The sequence below is a fragment of the Colossoma macropomum genome, unplaced genomic scaffold, assembly GCF_904425465.1.
Source record: "Colossoma macropomum unplaced genomic scaffold, Colossoma_macropomum, whole genome shotgun sequence".
In the NCBI taxonomy this organism is placed as follows: Eukaryota; Metazoa; Chordata; class Actinopteri; order Characiformes; family Serrasalmidae; genus Colossoma; species Colossoma macropomum.
Genome location: NW_023494791.1, coordinates 47990478 through 48009505, shown reverse-complemented (window position 1 = coordinate 48009505; position 19028 = coordinate 47990478). Strand labels below are relative to the sequence as shown.

The window sequence follows — 19028 nt, the reverse complement described above, 5'->3', positions numbered from 1 at the left end:
ATGTTGCACTGCCATCTAGTGGTCAGTAAGAACAGGTAATATGAATGATATGCATGTGTTTGTGTTGTATAGGGTCACAGAGCTGTTGGGATACGACCCCAAGGATCTTCTGCAGCGGTCAGTGTATGAGTATTACCACGCTCTGGACTCAGACAGTCTGACCAAAACACACCACAACTGTAAGACCTCAGTCATGCTTACACACACTTACTTTAAAATGCATGCTGGGGTCCCCTGTCGGGAGTGCAGCAGTTTAGGTTCCGCAGTTGCTCTGAATGAGAGTGTCTGCTAAATGAATGCATGTAAATATGTTGCATGTTAGAATAACAACAGTGTCGCTATACAGAATTCTGTACGGAAGCCCCTAAAGTACAAAACACATTAGCGAACCTGATGCGCGACCCGGTGACCGTCATATGAGAATCTCCTACTTACCGGTTTTCACGAAAACCACGATCAGTGATCAAAACTAGGCATCTGGGTGCAGCCTATCAGAGTAAATTGGGTGGAGAGGGGGTGGGGGTTAAGCGATGGACACACCCACTCTCAAATATCTGGGCTTGTTTTCTGAAGAGCTCATAAAGTCCAGGAGTTGTGATTTAGTTGGGTTTATTTTGTCGGAGATCAAAAAACTTGGCCTCAGTATCAAAAATCATATTGAACCTGAAAATATATGTACTGTTACAAATGATCAGGTACACTGTTAATAAACCTGCTGTCCAGGTTAAAATTTGTCCCCCAAGATTCAAACAGATAAAAGTTGGAGCTGCAGAAATTTTGAGCAGCGTCTTTGTGTCGCGCAAAATGATTCGCCTTCTTTTAGTTTGATTTTGTTTTTGTTTTTTTTGCAAATCTACATCAAACAGAACGTGTCATGCAGTGCAATATATTATATAATAATATATATTACACAATGGATAGTTACGGTCCTAAATCTGTTTGGCTGAGCCGCATTCAAAGCTGTGGTGAAATCCACGATATATGCACACCTGTGACCTCCTCACAACAACTGAACTGTGTATCACTGCACCACCGCACGAAAAAACCTTGTGCTGTTGGAATAATATTTGACTCTCATGCTGCCTGCATGGACCACCGGAGTATATTGTTGAAGTAAGAACCCATTTTTTGTTTAAACTGAGGGGCTGGCAACTCTAGCTGTTATCTAGAACCGGGCTGGTCAGCTAGCTAACAGGCTAAAAGAGCCAACAGCCTAAACAGCTCCGTCATTAATATCACAGGCTTGAATTAAAGCACTTACGGTCTGATTAACTGTAAAACGATAGTATAAAAGTCTAAAAATGTCACTTGGATGTTTTACACACTTCAGATCTCTGTGTTTCAGAGGTCGCATCAAACCCAGACTGAATCCCAAACGGCTCCATACTCCCTAAATAGTGTTCTAGCTTTGAAAGTTTAGAAGTTCTAGCCTCTGCAGCCAAACAGTGCATCATTTATCCAGTGTGGATGTGTCTGAGTTCCAAATCACCATTTCTTAGCTGTATTATTCACTGTTGGGCTGCAGGATCCAGTATTTAAACTCCTATGTTTTGCACTATGTAGGGAGCAGGGAGCCGTTTGAGATTCAGTGTGAGAAGAGGGTGGATTGGCGCTAAATAAGACTCACGGTGGTAATTTGGTGACCAAAAAGTACTTATAAAGCAAAGGATTTGCATTAAACAGTGCTGTGTTTTCATATGTTCACTGTTATACGACAAAAAAATTAAAAATAACGAAATGACCGCAGTGTACAGTGATGGGCGACCGAACATTCTCCTCATTCAGCGGTCCATGGTTGCTTTGCAATGATACCGTACTCTAAAGGAACTACATTTCTTGGCGGAATACTTGTTTATGTTGATTATTATTAATAATAACTTAAATTGTTTTCTAAAAATTGTGTATTTTATCATATTTTATGTTTGGGGCCATTTTATAAAAGCAATAAGCCACTTGAGGCTGTGTGTTACAGTGATTTTATCACAGGGGAAGGGAGTTTTGCTCCGCTTCATGTCGTGCCTAACAACACCCTTCCCCGTGACAAAATTGCAGTAACGCACGGCCTCTCGCAGCTTATTGCTTTTAAAAAGGAGCTGTGTGTCTGTTTGTCTGCAGTGTTTGTGAAAGGTCAGGCGTGTACCGGGCAGTACCGAATGCTGGTGAAGACGGGCGGCTTCGTGTGGGTGGAGACTCAGGCCACGGTGATTTACAACAACAAAAACTCTCAGCCGCAGTGCGTCGTCTGTGTCAACTACGTCCTCAGGTACCACAACACATATGCATGTGTGTGCAGTCGTATGAGAGTTTGGGCGCTCCTGGTCAAATTCCATGCTTTTGTTGACTGTCTAAGTGTAAATACATCAATACATGCTCTGTAGGGAACACACTCCTGCACAATTTAACACACAATTACTGCTTATTTATCATATTGGGAATAAATAAACCAGGCTATATTTAATGTGGGTGGGGTCGTAACAGTAATAGTGTATTAAAATGTGCAGAAGTTTGTTCTCTGTAGAGGATTTGTTCACTTATTTTCACTTAGAAAGTCAACATAAATATCATTTGTCCAAATTTTTGCACGACTGTGTGTTCGTTTTACATAATATGCAGCTTCCATGTGAAAAAAGGTGTAAAAACGCTGAAGGAACCGATTCTGGTCAGTGAAGTTGAAGTTACTGAATGTCTCAAAATCGATCAATTCTGATGTTATGCTGTGCGTTGGGTTAAGTGTCAGACACTCAAATCCAGATTCAGTGAAGCTCATTGTTTATCTGCTTCCCCTACAATCAGCTTCTGTCTTTGGTGTTCTTAACTAACTAGAGCTGCAGCACTGCTCTGCCTCAGGGTGGCGCTGTAGCAGACTGGCTCACCCAGTTGGTCCTTCATAGCCTAGAAACTGTAACTCTGCCCGGATTCCTCTGAAAAACTTCACAAACAGTTGACTGAGTGCTTGAAGATCTTGTGCACATCCATAACTCCTGTACTGAGTGTAATGTTTATTATTTTGATTCTGCGCTATGTTTAAATTGTTTATGCACAGAATGCAGCATCTGCCCTTTGGCTTCTACTGTAAGAGAGTTTCGAGTCAATGAGATTTCTGCTCTTTTCTGAGCTCAGAGAAGTGCACTGACATTATTGTCTGTGCTAATCAATGATACAATACAGATACAGTAGATAGAGATTAAATAACTCTACCTTTTAATATCATAATACTAGTGCTGGACTGTATGTATCTTTATGCCGACATTGAAAATGTTTTTTATGCTCATTTTACTGATGCATTTGAATTACAGACCATATGTTGGTTTGGTGCTTCAGCTGTGCATCCCTTTGTTCGTTCCAGCGGAGTTGAAGAGCCTGAACTTGTCCTCTCTGTCCACCAGTCCGGCTCTGCAGTGGTAAAGCAGGAAAGGGAGGATGAGGAAGAAGAGAGAGAGAGTGAGGGAGGAAAGCAGGAGTGCTCACAGAAAATGAAGAGTAAAGAGGAGGCGAGCAGTAAGAGAGAGGAGCAGACTGCAGTGCTCTTTGATGACCTGAAGGGGGAGCCAGAGGCCCTAACTCAGCTGCACTTCAGCAGCACAGGTAAACACATAAAGTTAACTTGTAAAGATATTGTGCTTCCACTCACTGGCCACTTTATTAGAAACACCAGCCTTGTGCTTCCATTAACTGGCCACTTTATTAGAAACACCAGCCGTGTGCTTCCATTAACTGGCCACTTTATTAGAAACACCCACCTTGTGCTTTCACTCACTGGCCACTTTATTAGTAACACCAGCCTTGTGCTTCCATTAACTGGCCACTTTATTAGAAACACCAGCCGTGTGCTTCCATTAACTGGCCACTTTATTAGAAACACCTACCTTGTGCTTCCACTCACTGGCCACTTTATTAGAAACACCAGCCTTGTGCTTCCATCAACTGGCCACTTTATTAGAAACAGGCACCGTGTGCTTCCATTAATTGGCCACTTTATTAAAAACACCTACCTTGTGCTTCCACTCTGGCCACTTTATTAGAAACAGCCACCTTGTGCTTTCACTCGCTGACCACTTTATTAGAAACAGCCAACTTGTGCTTCTACTAACTGGCCACTTTATTAGAAACATCTACATTGTGCTTCCACTCACTGGACACTTTATTAGAAACACCCACTTTGTGCTTCCACTCACTGGCCACTTTATTAGAAACATTTACATTGTGGTTCCACTCACTGGACACTTTATTAGAAACACCCACTTTGTGCTTCCACTCACTGGCCACTTTATTAGAAACATCCACTTTGTGCTTCCACTCACTGGACACATCTCTAGCATATGAAAAATGACCACAGACAACAGTGTTTGATGCAGAACAGAAAAGCCACTTAGAAGAGAAGCTGATGGACGAGTGCTGAAGCCAAGTGCCCATTGTCCTCTGTTGTAAATGTGTTTTGGTCTTTTCTGTTGTTTTCTAAGTGCAGGGAAACGTGTTGGGATGATTGTTTTAGTTGATCAGATGTGGCAGACAGAGATCAGTTTGAAATCGTCCTTTAACAATCCTGTGCTGTCTCTCTTTTACAGATACAGAGGTCAGTGTGTTAAAAGACGTCCCCCTCTACAGTGACGTCATGTTGCCCTCCACCAGTGATCTGTTGTCCCTTTCACCCCTTTCACCCCCCACTGAAGCCCCCTGTGCCATCCTAAACCATTCCGACTCCACCACTGCCCAGCTCCAGTTGGAGGACTTCACCTTCCCGTCATCAAACACCCCCAGCACTGCAGGGGGAGCCACTCGCAGCTCCACTCAGGTTAGAACGAGAAACTGTCAACATTCAGTTTCATCACATTTTAACTGTTTGCACGATGTTTTAACTTCAGACATCCAGAGCAGCTGTTGTAGTTTGGCTGTACTGTTTAAAGGCAGTATGTACGAGGGAGTTGCACAACTACAGGTTTTTTAAGGTTGACTGTTATGATTGTGATGAAAGTTGTTGCGGGACCCGCCACAATATCGTGTGGTGTGATGTCGTGTGTGGGAGTGGGTGGGCGGAAGTGGGATGAAACGCTTGAAGAGAAATTCTGCAAATGAACGAACAGCCTAAATAAAGTATAATGATCACTAAATCTTACATGTAAACAATTTAAAATGATGACAGTGAACAATTAAAATGACGTCATTGTGAATCAGCAGATCACTTGAACAACCAAAATAACCGCTCGGTGGTTTAATTCCTGCTTTGTGTTTACTGGGAATAAATGGAGTTACTTCAGAGTGAGCCTGATGACCACGACTGCCGTGTTATTAAGGCTGAGAATAATGTGTTTGTGAATAGACTGTGTCAGATATTGGATGTCAGTTGACCTTGACTGAACTGTGCAGGCGGGAGCGGGATGTTTTGGTTGCGGATGGGAGCTGGACGGGAGCTGGACGAATGATTCCGATATTCTTTCGGTGAGCGGGATGTAATCTTGCAGGAGTGGGTGGGCTTGGGACTGAAAAAACACCCTGCTGAAAAAGGACCATTAGAAACCATTAGGATTAAAACCTAATTGTTTTGCTTTCTAATTGTAATTGGCATAATGGTTTTCAACAGAGACCACCAGTTTGCTGTAGAACACCTTTAGCTTTTAAACCTCTTTAAATGTCCCCAACCCCTTTGTAGTTCTACAGTTACAGACTGTAGTCCATCTGTTTCTCTGATACTTTGTTAGCCCCCTTTTACCCTGTTCTTCAGTGGTCAGGCTGGACTTTTTAAACACTGTGTCCACTCACTGTCCACTCTATTAGACACTCCTACCTTGTCAGTCCACCTTGTAGATGTAAGGTCAGAGACGATAGCTCATCTGCTGCTGCACAGTTTGTGTTGGTCATCCTCTAGTCCTTCATCAGTGGTCACAGGGTGCTGCCCACAGGACGCTGTTGGCTGGATATTTTTGGTTGGTGGACTATTCTCAGTCCAGCAGTGACACTGAGGTGTTCAAAAACTCCAGCAGCACTGCTGTGTCTGATCCACTCAGACCAGCACAACACACACTAACACACCACCACCATGTCAGTGTTACTGCAGTGCTGAGAATGATCCACCACCCAAATAGTACCTGCTCTGTGAGGGTCCATGGGGGTCCTGACCACTGAAGAACAGGGTAAAAGGGGGCTAACAAGGTATCAGAGAAACAGATGGACTACAGTCTGTAACTGTAGAACTACAAAGTGCACCTATATAGTAAGTGGAGCTGATAAAATGGACAATGAGCGTAGAAACAAGGAGGTGGTCAGAATGTTAAGCCTGATCGGTGTATAGTGAAAAAAATTTGGGTCTTGAGGTGGAAAAGGTTGAAAGCCCCTGGTGTCCTGTATATTATTGTTCTCGTCTACTGCTCCTTATCTAAAATCTAAATCTCTGTGGGCCGGTTTCCCGGATGTGGATTAGACCTAGTATTGAACTAAACTGCATGCCAGTTGTGATTCATTCTTGGGCTTAAGGTTAATCCAGGTCTGTGAGTCAGTCGTCTGTGTTCTCAAACAGTTTATTACAGTTTCAGCTGAGCTGTAACATCTTCATCAGCACTGATAGTTGTTTCATAAGCTTGTGTGTTTCTCTCTTTCTGTCCAGCCCATTAGCTCATTGACCTCTGATCTCAGCAACCAGTGCAAAGTGGACGTAGTGGAGGAGATGTTTTCCATGGAAACGGAGCCAAAAACCCTCCTGGCCACACAGGTCCTCACTGTCCTTTCAAACTGACCACACCAGCGGTCATTTAGAAACGGTCCAGAAAGACCTGGAATAAAATCTGATTGCATGAACATACAAACCTCAATTCCAAAAACGTAAACGTACACCTGTTCCTAATTCAGTGCCAACAACATGTTCCAAAAAAGCTGAGTCTGTTTACCGCTGTGTTACCTCACCTTTGCTTTTAACAGCACTCAGGAATCATTTGAGGACTGAATCCACACTAAGTGGTCCGTACCGTGCCTGAGCTCATTTGACCCCCAAAGTCCAGTTCGTTTGACCAGTTAGACTCAGGCACAGTACGCATCTAGTGTGATCGCTGACCATGGTCGAGCATGGAGCTCCAACATGACGTCAACGATGCGACTGTCCTACTTTTCACTTTATTTGTATATTTGGGTTAATACCGGGTCTGGTTCTCACGTTACTGAAGAACGTGAAGTGGACAGTCATGCTCGGACACGGTACAAGGCAACCAGGTATAGTGTGAGTGCACCCTAACTGAGCACTTGCGATGAAGAACAACATATATGACATTTTTTGTAAAAATCATATCAAGCATGTTATGGCATTTTTGGAGGTCCTGTGTTTAAAATAAAGGGGTCACTAAAATATAAATAAAGCATAGTTTGGCTTTATAACATAAAAGTTAGGACAAAATAAAATGTGAAACAAAACAACATAATCCAAAAAAACGTAGAATGGTTAATATGTGGTTTTTCGTTGGAGGGTCTTAATTGATCCAGTTTGTGGATTTTTTGCCATTTTTCCGTTATGTAAGTGTACAGATGTGCAACTGTACAGGGTCTTCACTGATGTATTATATTGCTACTGTCTGAACAAAACCTTGTATCTTCATTTTTTGTTGTTTTTTTGACATAAAAAGCCTGTTGCCCTTTACATTGTGTGTAAATTTCATGATGAATGGTCCAAAAGAAACAGTCCAGCATGACTTGGAAAAACATCTGCTTCCACTGACTTACATTAATAGTAAAGTATTTTTTTCTTCTCTTTTAAAGTTATCGTTTTGGAGAGACCCTCATCCCGACAACAGTGACAACAACATGCTTTATAATGCACCGCATGTTTTTAATAGGAGACATGCAGGACATTTTCACACCCGTATTCTCTGATCACGTAGCTATACTATCACACTTGCACTTGTGGAATGTTTCTTGGTGATGTCATGTTGAAATAAGCATGGGAGGCCCTGAAAAAGACGCCGTCTAAAAGGCAGCATATGTTGCTGTGACGTGTATATATCTTTCAGCATTAATGGTGCTTTCACAGATGTGCAGGCTACTCTCTAATACCTCTCACACTATGAATGATAACTTTATGCTTGAAACAATCTGGATGGTCCTTTTAGACGTTGTGTTCTCGAATTTCTCATTATTTCCTCAAACAATCTGAAAGGTAGGCTGAGCATCGGTCCATCTCAGATGAGCTCAAGCCCAGAGAAGTCGGCAGTGTTTTTGGACGTTAGTAATATATGGCTTCTGACGTGCACTGTACTTAATTTAATTTGTTTAGTAATTTTAATTTAATGTGCATTTTACGCACAGAGATTTCTCTGGATTCTCTAAATCATTTGATGATTTTTTGCACCTAAAATCTTTACAGTTGCTCAGTGAGGAATGTTGTTTTCTTAAACTGTATTTGGCAAAGTAGCAAGCCTCGACCTAGCTCATAAAGAACTCGGCGTGATTGAATAAGCTGATGAAGATGTTTTTTAAACTGCCCCGGTTCCATCAATTTTTTATGAATGTATATTGTTTTTGTATAGCTTTTGTTTAAATAGAGGTCAAAGTGTTAATACGAATCAATGATTTGTGTTCTTATTTGCATTTCACACACTGTCCCAACTTTTTTGGAACTGAGGTTTTTATATTGAGCATTATTAAGTTTTTCTTCCTCCTCTAAAAAGCCACTATTCTGGAGATACACCAGTTTTTAAGTGATGATATACATACAAAGCGATATTTTGAGTGGTGAGAACAAATGTACCAGAAACTATGTAGGCATATTTGTAATGTATATCTATATATTGCATATAATTCATATGTTAAATGTGTGTTAGGGGTGTAATGATTCTGAAACCAAGACAGAGACTGTGATATAAATGTCTAAAAAAATTGGTGCTTATTGCACGGTGTGTTTTTTTTCCAGGCGGTGGAGGACTTGGATCTGGAGATGTTGGCTCCTTACATCTCCATGGATGATGATTATCAGCTCCACAGTCACTCTCCAATGCAGTCTGGACGTGTTAGCCCAGTTCCAACATCAAAATCAGCTCAGAAAGATTCACCAAACCAGACACAGATGCTGATCTGCAGCACTGGCACCAACACTAAACCCTCAGAGCAGCTCACAGCAGCACAGCCACAGCAGAGCTTCAGCAGGTAAGAGCCTTGCACGGGCAGAGGAGTCTCAACCAGCACACTGGTGAGAAATAGGGTTCTTTAAGGTTTCTTTGGTAAAGTCTGTGATAACTTAAAGAGCTATCTGAATGCCTAATCAGGGGTCTCCACAGCAGAATCAGATCTGTAGGTAAAAATAAAATAATCCTCCTTTACAGTAAAATAAAGCTCTGCTGATCGTTCAACACAGTTTAACAATAAATGGTCTTAAACTCTGGAGTTAATGTAGAACTGCTAATTCACCCTTTAACCCTGAAGATCAGCGCAGACTGCTGGTCACCATAGCAACACAGACAACAGTCTCGCCTAGCTAGTAGCTAACAAAACGGCAAAGAGAGAGATTTAAGATGAACATTGATAATTGACTTTTTTGCATTTATAATCACTCCAGCTGGTTCCTGATACGTTTAATCTGCAACGAGAAACTCCATCATCTAAACCGCTTATCCTCCCGGGTCGCGGTGGGGTGGGGGAGCCTATCCCAGCTGTCATTGGGCGGAAGGCAGGATACAACCTGGACAGGTCGCCAGTCCATCGCAGGGCAGACAGACAGACATACACAGTCACACCTAGGGGCAATTTAGCATGTCCAATCAGCCTGACTGCATGTTTTTGGACTGTGGGAGGAAACCAGAGTACCCGGAGGAAACCCACGCAGACACGGGGAGAACAGACAAACTCCACACAGAAATGACCCTGGTCACCCGGCTGGGAATTGAACCCAGGCCAATCTTGCTGTGAGGTGACAGCGCTACCCACGGCGCCACCGTGCCGCCCGCAACGAGAAACTGTCAAATAAGTCGCAAGGCTGAATTCAGCTTCTCATTCACTATTCATATTGTTTGAATTTTCCCGTTCCACCTTAAATGGTGCCTGTGGCACCGGAATGTAACTGCTGCACCATTTAAGGTGGAACGGGAAAATTGGAACAAGAAGCTGGCGAATGAGAAGCGACTTCAGACTCGTAAAAAGTAAAACATTGAGAGACATTTTATAAGAAAATATTCTACTTTTGAGGAAAAGTTTCCTGTCGGAGATGCGAGAAAAGCAGCTATAGCTGAGCTAAAGCTTAAAGCTGAGCAGAGTAAGTCTGTGTTTTCGTTTATATTATATTTTTAGTCTGTACTTGTACATTAACACATACTGAGACATATTTACAGCCAAGATGGCAAATGTTACTTTAATAAAATGCACATTAAATGTTGTGGCTCCCAAGGTGGTTTTTGTTGAAAGGACAAAATGGCTCTTCTTAACATTTGGGTTGTGACCTGTGGCCTAAATCGTTCTTTGCATTGTAGCTCTTTAAGTAAACAACTCACCAAAAGTGTTGCTACAAAAAGAACCTTTATTGAGTGTACTAGGAATGTATTATAAGTATAATTATGTATTATTATTTAATGAAATAATTAGTGAAGTAGAAGTAAAGTTGGTCCACACCACTCTTAAAAATAAAGGTGCCCTTATAAGAACCATAATGGCTCCCTGCAGAACCTTTCAGTGGATGTTTAAGAACCATTTTTGTAAACGAGATGTGTGAGGGTAAGATAAGATACATAAGATAAAGCATCTACACTAAAAGGATTTTCCTAGAACTGTACATCTGATCTAAGGGCCATTTAGGAGCCTGTATGTTTAAGAGTGATGATTCTGTGGTTAAAAAATATTTCTCTAAGGTTTTTTTAATACACTCCACCTACACTTCTCTGTTATAAATGGAACCATAAAGTTGAGTATTAAAGTATTTTCCTTTACAATTCTATTAAAATGTGCATTAAAGAGGAAAATCTGACCAACATGAAAAATGGAACTATGGCTACAGCTGCTGTAAAGTTGACCACTCTGCTCTTACAGCGCTGCTGTTGTGTCTTTACACTGTTGGAAATGAAGGTTCTGTTCAGGTACACTTTTCATTCATCAAGGTACAAACAGTGTAGATGTTCCCTCAAAGCTCCAACAGTGGTTTTAAGGTCTGATTGTGAACCTTAAATAAGTTTTTCCAGGTGAAAAGTTCGTATTTGTACCTTTTCATAACCGAATGTTTTAAACAGAACAGTATAAATAAAAGCCTGGAGACGAGACGGGGTGTGTGGAGTCAGTACAGCTTAGAACATATCATTTCAGTGGATTATGGTACAGTTATGTTCCCTGACTAAAGGTACTGAGATGGACCCTTGAGGGTTCCACCCCAGTGACAGGAGGGGCACTGACCCAGCGACAGTTTAGTACCTTTATTTGTGAGAGTGTAGGGTGAGATTTTCCGGTTTAATGACTGATAACACCTTCTGATGATGTATCTTGAAGATGGGAGGAACTTTTGAAAAACTGTAAGCGCTTTGGGGCGAATAGATGAGGAGGACTGTACCCAGAGTGGCTCTCTGAGGCCCCGCAGACCTTCTTACTGTACCAAACATCAACAAGGAAAGACGTGATGAGGCAGAGTTTTGTTGTTAGGCATCCAAAAAATGGAACAATCTATAAACTGATATCAGACCGACAACAGCAGGTTTTAAGAAGCAGCTAAAGACACATCTTTACACACTTTGTTTTTCATAAACTTCCTGTTTTTACTTACTTTTTATTTTTCCCTTTAATTTTTTATTTTATTTTTTCTTGCTTTTTTCATATTCTTGCTGCTTTTATGATGTTCTTGTGTGATTTTATTTTAAATAATTTTATTATCTCTTATTTCAAGCCTCTTTGAGCAGCATCACATGTATAAAAGGTGCTATACAAATAAAGCTGCTATTACTTTTATTTATTTATTTATTTATTTATTTTTATTATTTGTTCCTGCGAGTTGGCAAATGCAGTAGGAAGCCAGATAGCTAACGTTACTGCCAGGAAGCTGAATATAATGTCTGTATTTATTAGCCTCTAAATCAGTGCATTTCCTTATTGCGGCAAGATTCCCAATGGCTGTGTGATGTATGTGTGCAGTGCATGCTGGGTATTATAGTGAGACAACACTATGATGAGGCTGAGGGATGCAATTCTGCAATCTTCAGAATATTACATAACATAATAAATAACATATCAAATGCTAGTTTTAGGGTGGACTGCCCCTTTACATACATGGAACTGAGTAAATGGAACTACTGGTGCAAAGACAGAGGCGTGAAATGTGAGCAGTTTTATTGCTAAGTTGGACGACAAACGTTAAACTATCTCTCTCTCTCTCTCTCTCTCACCCCACCCTTTCTCTCCATCTCTCTCTCTCTCTCTCTCTACCCTTTCTCTCTATCTTTCTCTCTCCACCCTTTCTCTCCATCTCTCTCTCCACCCTTTCTCTCTCTCTCCACCTTTTCTCTCCATCTCTCTCTCTCTCTGTCTCTCTCCACCCTTTCTCTCCATCTCTCTCTCTCTCTACCCTTTCTCTCTCTCTCTCCACCCTTTCTCTTCAACTCTCTCTCTCTCGCTGTCTCTCTCTCCACCCTTTCTCTCCAACTCTCTCTCTCTCCACCCTTTCTCTCCATCTCTCTCCATCTTTCTCTCCCTCTCTCTCTCTCTCTCCACCCTTTCTCTCCATCTCTCTCTCTCTCTCTCTCTCTCTCTCTCTCTCCATCTTTCTCTCTCTCTCTCTCTCTCTCTCTCTCTCTCCCAGGGCGTGTCAGCCAGACTTACATCTCTCCTCCGCGACTCAGCCGAGCCAAAAGCCACTGAAGAGGAAATTAGAAACAATTTCTCTGTCTCAGGCCATCGGGCTGGTATGTGAGCGCAGTTCTTTATTATTGTGTGAGTGTTGGAAGGCCACCTACAGCGGCCCCTCGAAGCATTTCTGCACTTTTAGCCATGTAATGATTGATAAACGTGAACAGAGTCCTTCAGGTTATTTTATAAAATGTTTAACAGAGTTATATTCAGCACAACATCAGCCTGATGCTGGACTCCTTGTATCCAGACTGCACTAAGGCTGCTGTAAAGCACCGAGGTGGAAACCACAGAGTCTGGGGCTGTTTTTTCTTTGGGATTTTGGCTGCAAGTCTGTAAAGAAACTGCTCAAACAGTAACGGTCAGCCGCTTTTTCAAAGAACACTTTGCCAAAAGCAAATGACGGTCTTGGAACGGTCTGTTTACTGGAATCAGGGTTGGATTACCGGCCGGGCCAGTAGGGCCAGTGTCCTGGGGCCTCTGACTGCCAAGGGGGCTCAATGGGGCTCAGACCACAAGGCCAGAAGAGGCTCAAATACTTGGAACAGTCCACAGCAGATATAAACATCATGAATGGATATGTATGAACAAATAAACAGAATAAGTGGAGACTGTTATCTGTTCTTAGGCCTCTAGTTTTACATTATTATTCATGATTGTTGTTGCAGCTGAAATGGGATGTTTTTGGACTTCTGTATTTGCTTTATTACTCAGTTCCTGTTAAAAGAAAACAGAAGAAAAAATGTTACTCTGTACCATCTTAGAAAAGATTTCTTTAAAAGGGTTCTTTAGTAAGGTTCTAGGTAGAACCATGAACACTCATGCTTGAATGGTTTTTGCATCGTGAAAGGTTCTTCAGATTGATGGAGAATGTCTAGATGGTTCTGTATAGGATCCTTTTGAAAAGGGTTCTTGCTATTGTTGTGATGTCAAGCTTGTAACAATAGAAGAACCCTTTTTGGTGCTATGTAGAACCATATGCAACACATTTTCAATCAATCTAAAGAACGATTTTACCATGCAAAGAACCATTTAAGCATGCAGAAGGTTCTTTGAGTGACCATGGTTCTATATAGGACCACTGTCTTTACTGAAGAACCCTTGAAGAACCAAGAGTGAGACGTAAAATTATGTTATTAAAGGTAATTTTGTTTATTCACAAAACAAAAAGGAAACAAATTGTGTTGCAGAAAGAGAACAAAAACTATTCTTAATCTCACTTATCAGGTATTGATTGATTGATTGATTGACTGACTGACATCACTTTATTGTGATGCTCCCCTGTAGATGATCTACAGATACTTAAACTTTGTGTTGTAACATTATGGTTAAGGTTAGGTTTAGGAGTAGATATAGGTTTAGAGCTGAAGTTGAGATTAGGGTTAGGTTTAGGTTTAGGTTTAACAGAATCTCTCACACTCAACTTCAAAGTCAGTTGCATTTAATAGATATTTAGTTGATTGTTACTTAAAGACAAACTGAGCATCTGCAAAGCATCTACAGTGTTACCTATTTATTTATTACACACTTTAAAAAGACGGCTTCTTTAGTGAAGACAGTGGTTCTATATGGAACCATGAACACTCAAAGGACGATTTGCATGGTTCTTTCCATGGTGAAATGGTTCTTCAGACTGATGGAGAACGTGCTGTATATGTTTCTGTATAGAACCCTTTTGAAAATGGTTCTATATAGCACCAAAAAGATTCTTCTATTTTTACAAGCTTGATATCAGTAACAATAGCAGAACCCTTTTTGATGCTTTGTAGAACCATATGCAGCATATTTTCAATCAATCTAAAGAACGATTTTACCATGCAAAGAACCATTTAAGCATGCAGAAGTGACCATGGTTCTATATAGGACCACTGTCTTTACTAAAGAACCCTTGAAGAACCAAGAGTGAGACATAGAGTGATGTTATTAAGGTAATTTAGTTTATTCACAAAAAAAAAGAAACTCCAGCAGCACTGCTGTGTCTGATCCACTCGTACCAGCACAACACACACTAACACACCACCACCACGTCAGTGTTACTGCAGTGCTGAGAATGACCCACCACCCAAATAGTACCTGCTCTGTGAGGGTCCATTGGGGTCCTGACCACTGAAGAACAGGGTAAAAGGGGGCTAACAAAGTATCAGAGAAACAGATGGACTACAGTCTGTAACTGTAGAACTACAAAGTGCTCCTATATAGTAAGTGGAGCTGATAAAATGGACAATGAGCGTAGAAACAAGGAGGTGGTCAGAATGTTATGCCTGATCAGTGTATTTCATGTCATCTTGCAAACACTGACATAAGCTGTACATAAATACTCATGTATTGATTTTAAAATACATTTTTCAATGTTTATGCCTGTGTTACGGAGTCTCAATGTAGGTACCCTTCACCTGAAATGTTACCCTTGATTTTTGTGCCACTCATATGATCATTATTGCTCGTATCACTGCTGATGAACTCTTGTTTCTGTTAAACTGCGTTTAATAATGATTTATTAGAATAACCTACATATATATGTGATCAAATATATTATATATTCATGAGTTTATCTAGATGGTAAACATCAGTGAGTTAATGACAGTGTCTTTCTCCCAGGGCTCTGTGCTGCAGGTGGTCAGCGACTTACCTGGAGCAGGTAAAAGGGTCAGGAAGTCGGAGGTTGCAGGATTGGAGGCTGTTTCACAGTCCACTGTGCCGGAGTCCGTCACTATACTGCTGCTGCCCTCTGGTAGGTGTTTTGTGTTTTGCATGAACAGCAACATGAAGTTTCAAAGGTGCAGTATTAAAGCTCTATCGCCAGATTCAGCGTAACGTCAGTGAATAAAGCTAGAGCATTCAAACACTACTATGAGCTAGAATAGGAGATATCAGTCCGTAGATAACCTCAATAAACTCTCCTATGAACTAGAATAGAAGATATTAGTCCATAGACGCCCTCAATAAACGCTCCTATGAACAGAATAGGAGATATTAGTCCATAGACAACCTCAATAAACACTTCTATACTCTAGAATAGGAGATATTAATCCATAGTTTCCCTAAATAAACACTTCTATACACTAAAATAGGAAATATTAGTGCACAAACAACCTCAATAAACACTTCTATACACTAGAATAGGAGATATTCGTCCATAGATACCCTCAATAAACACTTCTATACACTAGAATAGGAGATATTAGTCCATAAACGACCTCAATAAACACTTCTATACACTAGAATAGGAGATATTAGTCCATGAACGACCTCAATAAACACTTCTATACACTAGAATAGGAGATATTCGTCCATAAATGGCCTCAATAAATGCTCCTATACACTAAAATAGGAGATATTAGTGCACAAACAACCTCAATAAACACTTCTATACACTAGAATAGGAGATATTAGTCCATGAACGACCTCAATAAACACTTCTATACACTAGAATAGGAGATATTAGTCCATAAACGACCTCAATAAACACTCCTATTGTCCACATTGCTAAACTGGAGCTGGCTAGTCAGCACATCTCTGGTTTCCCAGGAAGCGTTAAACTGTGTTGTCTTTCTCTTTTCCACTCTGTTGTCCTTCAGATGTGTTAAACCAGTTGCTGGCTGGACCTTCTGAAGGCAGGACACTCCCTGTGCCTCTGCCCCAGCTGACCCGCTACGACTGCGAGGTCAACGCACCTGTAGCTGGACGTCAAAATCTGCTGCAGGGGGAGGAGCTGCTGTTTGCCCTGGACCAAAGCATTTAAACAGCCACACTGGACACACAGAAAGGGGTGTTACTCATTATACTTCCTGATGTAGGCGGCCCGTCAAAGGTTTTTCGGCCTAAATTTGAATCTTCTCACTGGAACCTTTCAGTGAAGTAAGAAAACTTACAAGGTTTAGTTGGTCATAAAGCGGTTCCGTGCTGAAGCGTACACTCCTGGGCAAAAAAATGGGCCAAACCCAAAACATAATGGTTTTTGCTGATGGTTTTGGCTGGTCAGGGTCCAGATTTGAACCCTATAGAAAATATTTAGTCTCATATTAAAGGCAAACTAGCCTGGAAATGTTTTTCAGCTGTCTGAAGCCATCAGTGCTGAGTGGATCAATACTGACTCTTCTTTTCTGTTTACACACAAAACTACAACATTTAAAGAAATCAACATGAAAAAAATCCATACTAACCAACTTTATCCATTTATTAATGATATGTTAAGACCTAAGAGTTTAATGTTTGCCATTTATTTGCACAGGAGTGTATATTAACCTACATTCAGCTTTATGATCATCCGAGCGTCCTCCTCGGTATGAAGAGCAGGTTTTTGTCTGAATAATAAATAAGGGTCATTCTCCTTCTGGAGTGGGAATTCAGGTGGATACATTTATAAAAAATCAATTTCTTTCAACCCAAAACTAAATAATCTTAATATGTCCATTAACATCTCCTATTATCATATATGCAGAAAGGAGCTCAGTTCCAAACATATTGTACAGTCACTGGTGTTGTATGAATATGGTGTAAGACATTCTGGTTAAAACTGAGGATTCTGTAAATTGGCTGACTCGTTGTTGGTCAGGTGACCTTGTGTAACAATTTAAAATCAGTAATAAAAATGATATATTTGGCATTATTTTCACAGAATTTTACTTACCCAGCCATTAAAGCACAAAACACCAGTGACACATAGAAGTTCTGAGCTGCCTGATAAACAAAATTATTAATAAATTAATGAAATATAGTCAGCGAGTGTGACTCGACTTCTCAGGCCTTGAGACGCTTCCTCTCTGATGAGCCTCGACCCAAAGAAGCAGTTTAATAGAGCTGAAAATACTGGGTTAAAATGTAAAATAAGAGTCCTGATAGAACCAGTGACCACAATCTCTGTGACAAATGCATTTTTAAAATAAAAAACATGTTTTTAAATGTAGCATTTTGTAGCATCTTAAAATATTGTTTTATATTAAAAATGGTTTCCCAAATGTTGATGATTGGTTTTGTGAGGAGCTGTTTTACAGATGCAGAGCGACGATGAAATAGGATAAAAAAGAAAAAATCAGAGAATCATAAGGGAAAAGTGTTATTTGATCTTAGGGCAACTGTGTAAATGTACATACTGACTTTTGGAGCTGTGCATCATATTTTAAGCATCTTTTTAAGCCCTGAAACCTTTATGACATGGTTTCCCCTCCAAAGGGAGAAAGACCCATAATTATTTGACAGTTTTGTTTTTCAAACTGTTGTTAAAAACTCATGTTGAAGCTCTTTTGGTCCAAATGTGGTTTAAACACCTGAAATCTTTCAGTGCTGACATCACAACAAGGGGATAAAGTGGGCGTGGCCTTTGGCTTTATTCCCAAGCTAGCACTGTCACTAATATTGGCACAAATATTTACACCTTTGATATTATTTCCCTCTAATTATACCTGATTAGGCTTTAATGTGGTGACCGACAGTGAAAACATCATCATTTGTGTGAAACAGTATGAAAAACTAGTCCCCAAACTTTTGATGGGCAGCGTATTTCTTGAAATATCTTTCGTATTTTCAGTGGACTGCTCCTTTAAAAGACCTGCCTGTTGTTGGGAGATCAGTGCCGACATATTTCACTACATGCAGTTTTGCTCCATCAGAATCATTAGAGGTAGTTTATGGTCATAGTTCACGAGTTATTAGCATTATTAGCTAAAAATGTTTACCATTAATGTCTATTTAAGTGACAGATAACAGATGTTCAGTCATTAATCACCCTCATTATATTCAGTCATAAATCATCCTCAATGTATTGTAATGGTTCATCTGTCAGTTTAACAGATGTGGGCTTCACCGGGGGTCCGGACTGCAGTTTACTATTATTTTTTGGGGGTCAATCAATCAGTGACCTCATAACGATTCGATTAGATTTTTTAGGATTCTTCAGGAAATCTCAAATGTCACAATTTCAGAATTACTGTTAAAGGGAAAGTCCACTGATTTTTCTAAATTTCTGCATAATTTAATGGTTAAGATGCAATCAGAGCGGTTCAGAGTGGTTTGGCGTGAAACGCTTTGTTTTAGAGAAACTTACCGAGTCAGAACTGTTTACAGTGGTGGTGATAGGAACCAGACGTCCACCTCTAAAAGCTCCCTCACAGAAAGTTACTACATGAAATGGTTATGAATACCATGGTTATGGTTCTGAATGTCTGAGATATTGAGTGCGTTTACATGCACTCAATAATCCGATCAAATGGTCATGTAAACACCGTACTCCAATGAAGAAATCC

General features: G+C 40.6%; 1 protein-coding gene across 1 annotated transcript in view; it reads left to right on the top strand.

Moving 5' to 3' along the window:
• The window catches only part of hif1aa (hypoxia inducible factor 1 subunit alpha a), a 50672-nt gene extending 32328 nt beyond the window's left edge, over positions 1 to 18344 (top strand). The window contains exons 7-15 of the mRNA XM_036575220.1: positions 73 to 179; positions 2116 to 2263; positions 3347 to 3585; positions 4566 to 4792; positions 6599 to 6703; positions 8888 to 9120; positions 12740 to 12842; positions 15385 to 15517; positions 16365 to 18344. Of these exons, the coding sequence (XP_036431113.1) occupies positions 73 to 179; positions 2116 to 2263; positions 3347 to 3585; positions 4566 to 4792; positions 6599 to 6703; positions 8888 to 9120; positions 12740 to 12842; positions 15385 to 15517; positions 16365 to 16528 (1459 nt within the window). The 3' untranslated portion in view covers positions 16529 to 18344. The remainder of the gene's footprint in view (positions 1 to 72; positions 180 to 2115; positions 2264 to 3346; positions 3586 to 4565; positions 4793 to 6598; positions 6704 to 8887; positions 9121 to 12739; positions 12843 to 15384; positions 15518 to 16364) is intronic.
• The last annotated feature ends 684 nt before the right edge of the window (positions 18345 to 19028 follow it).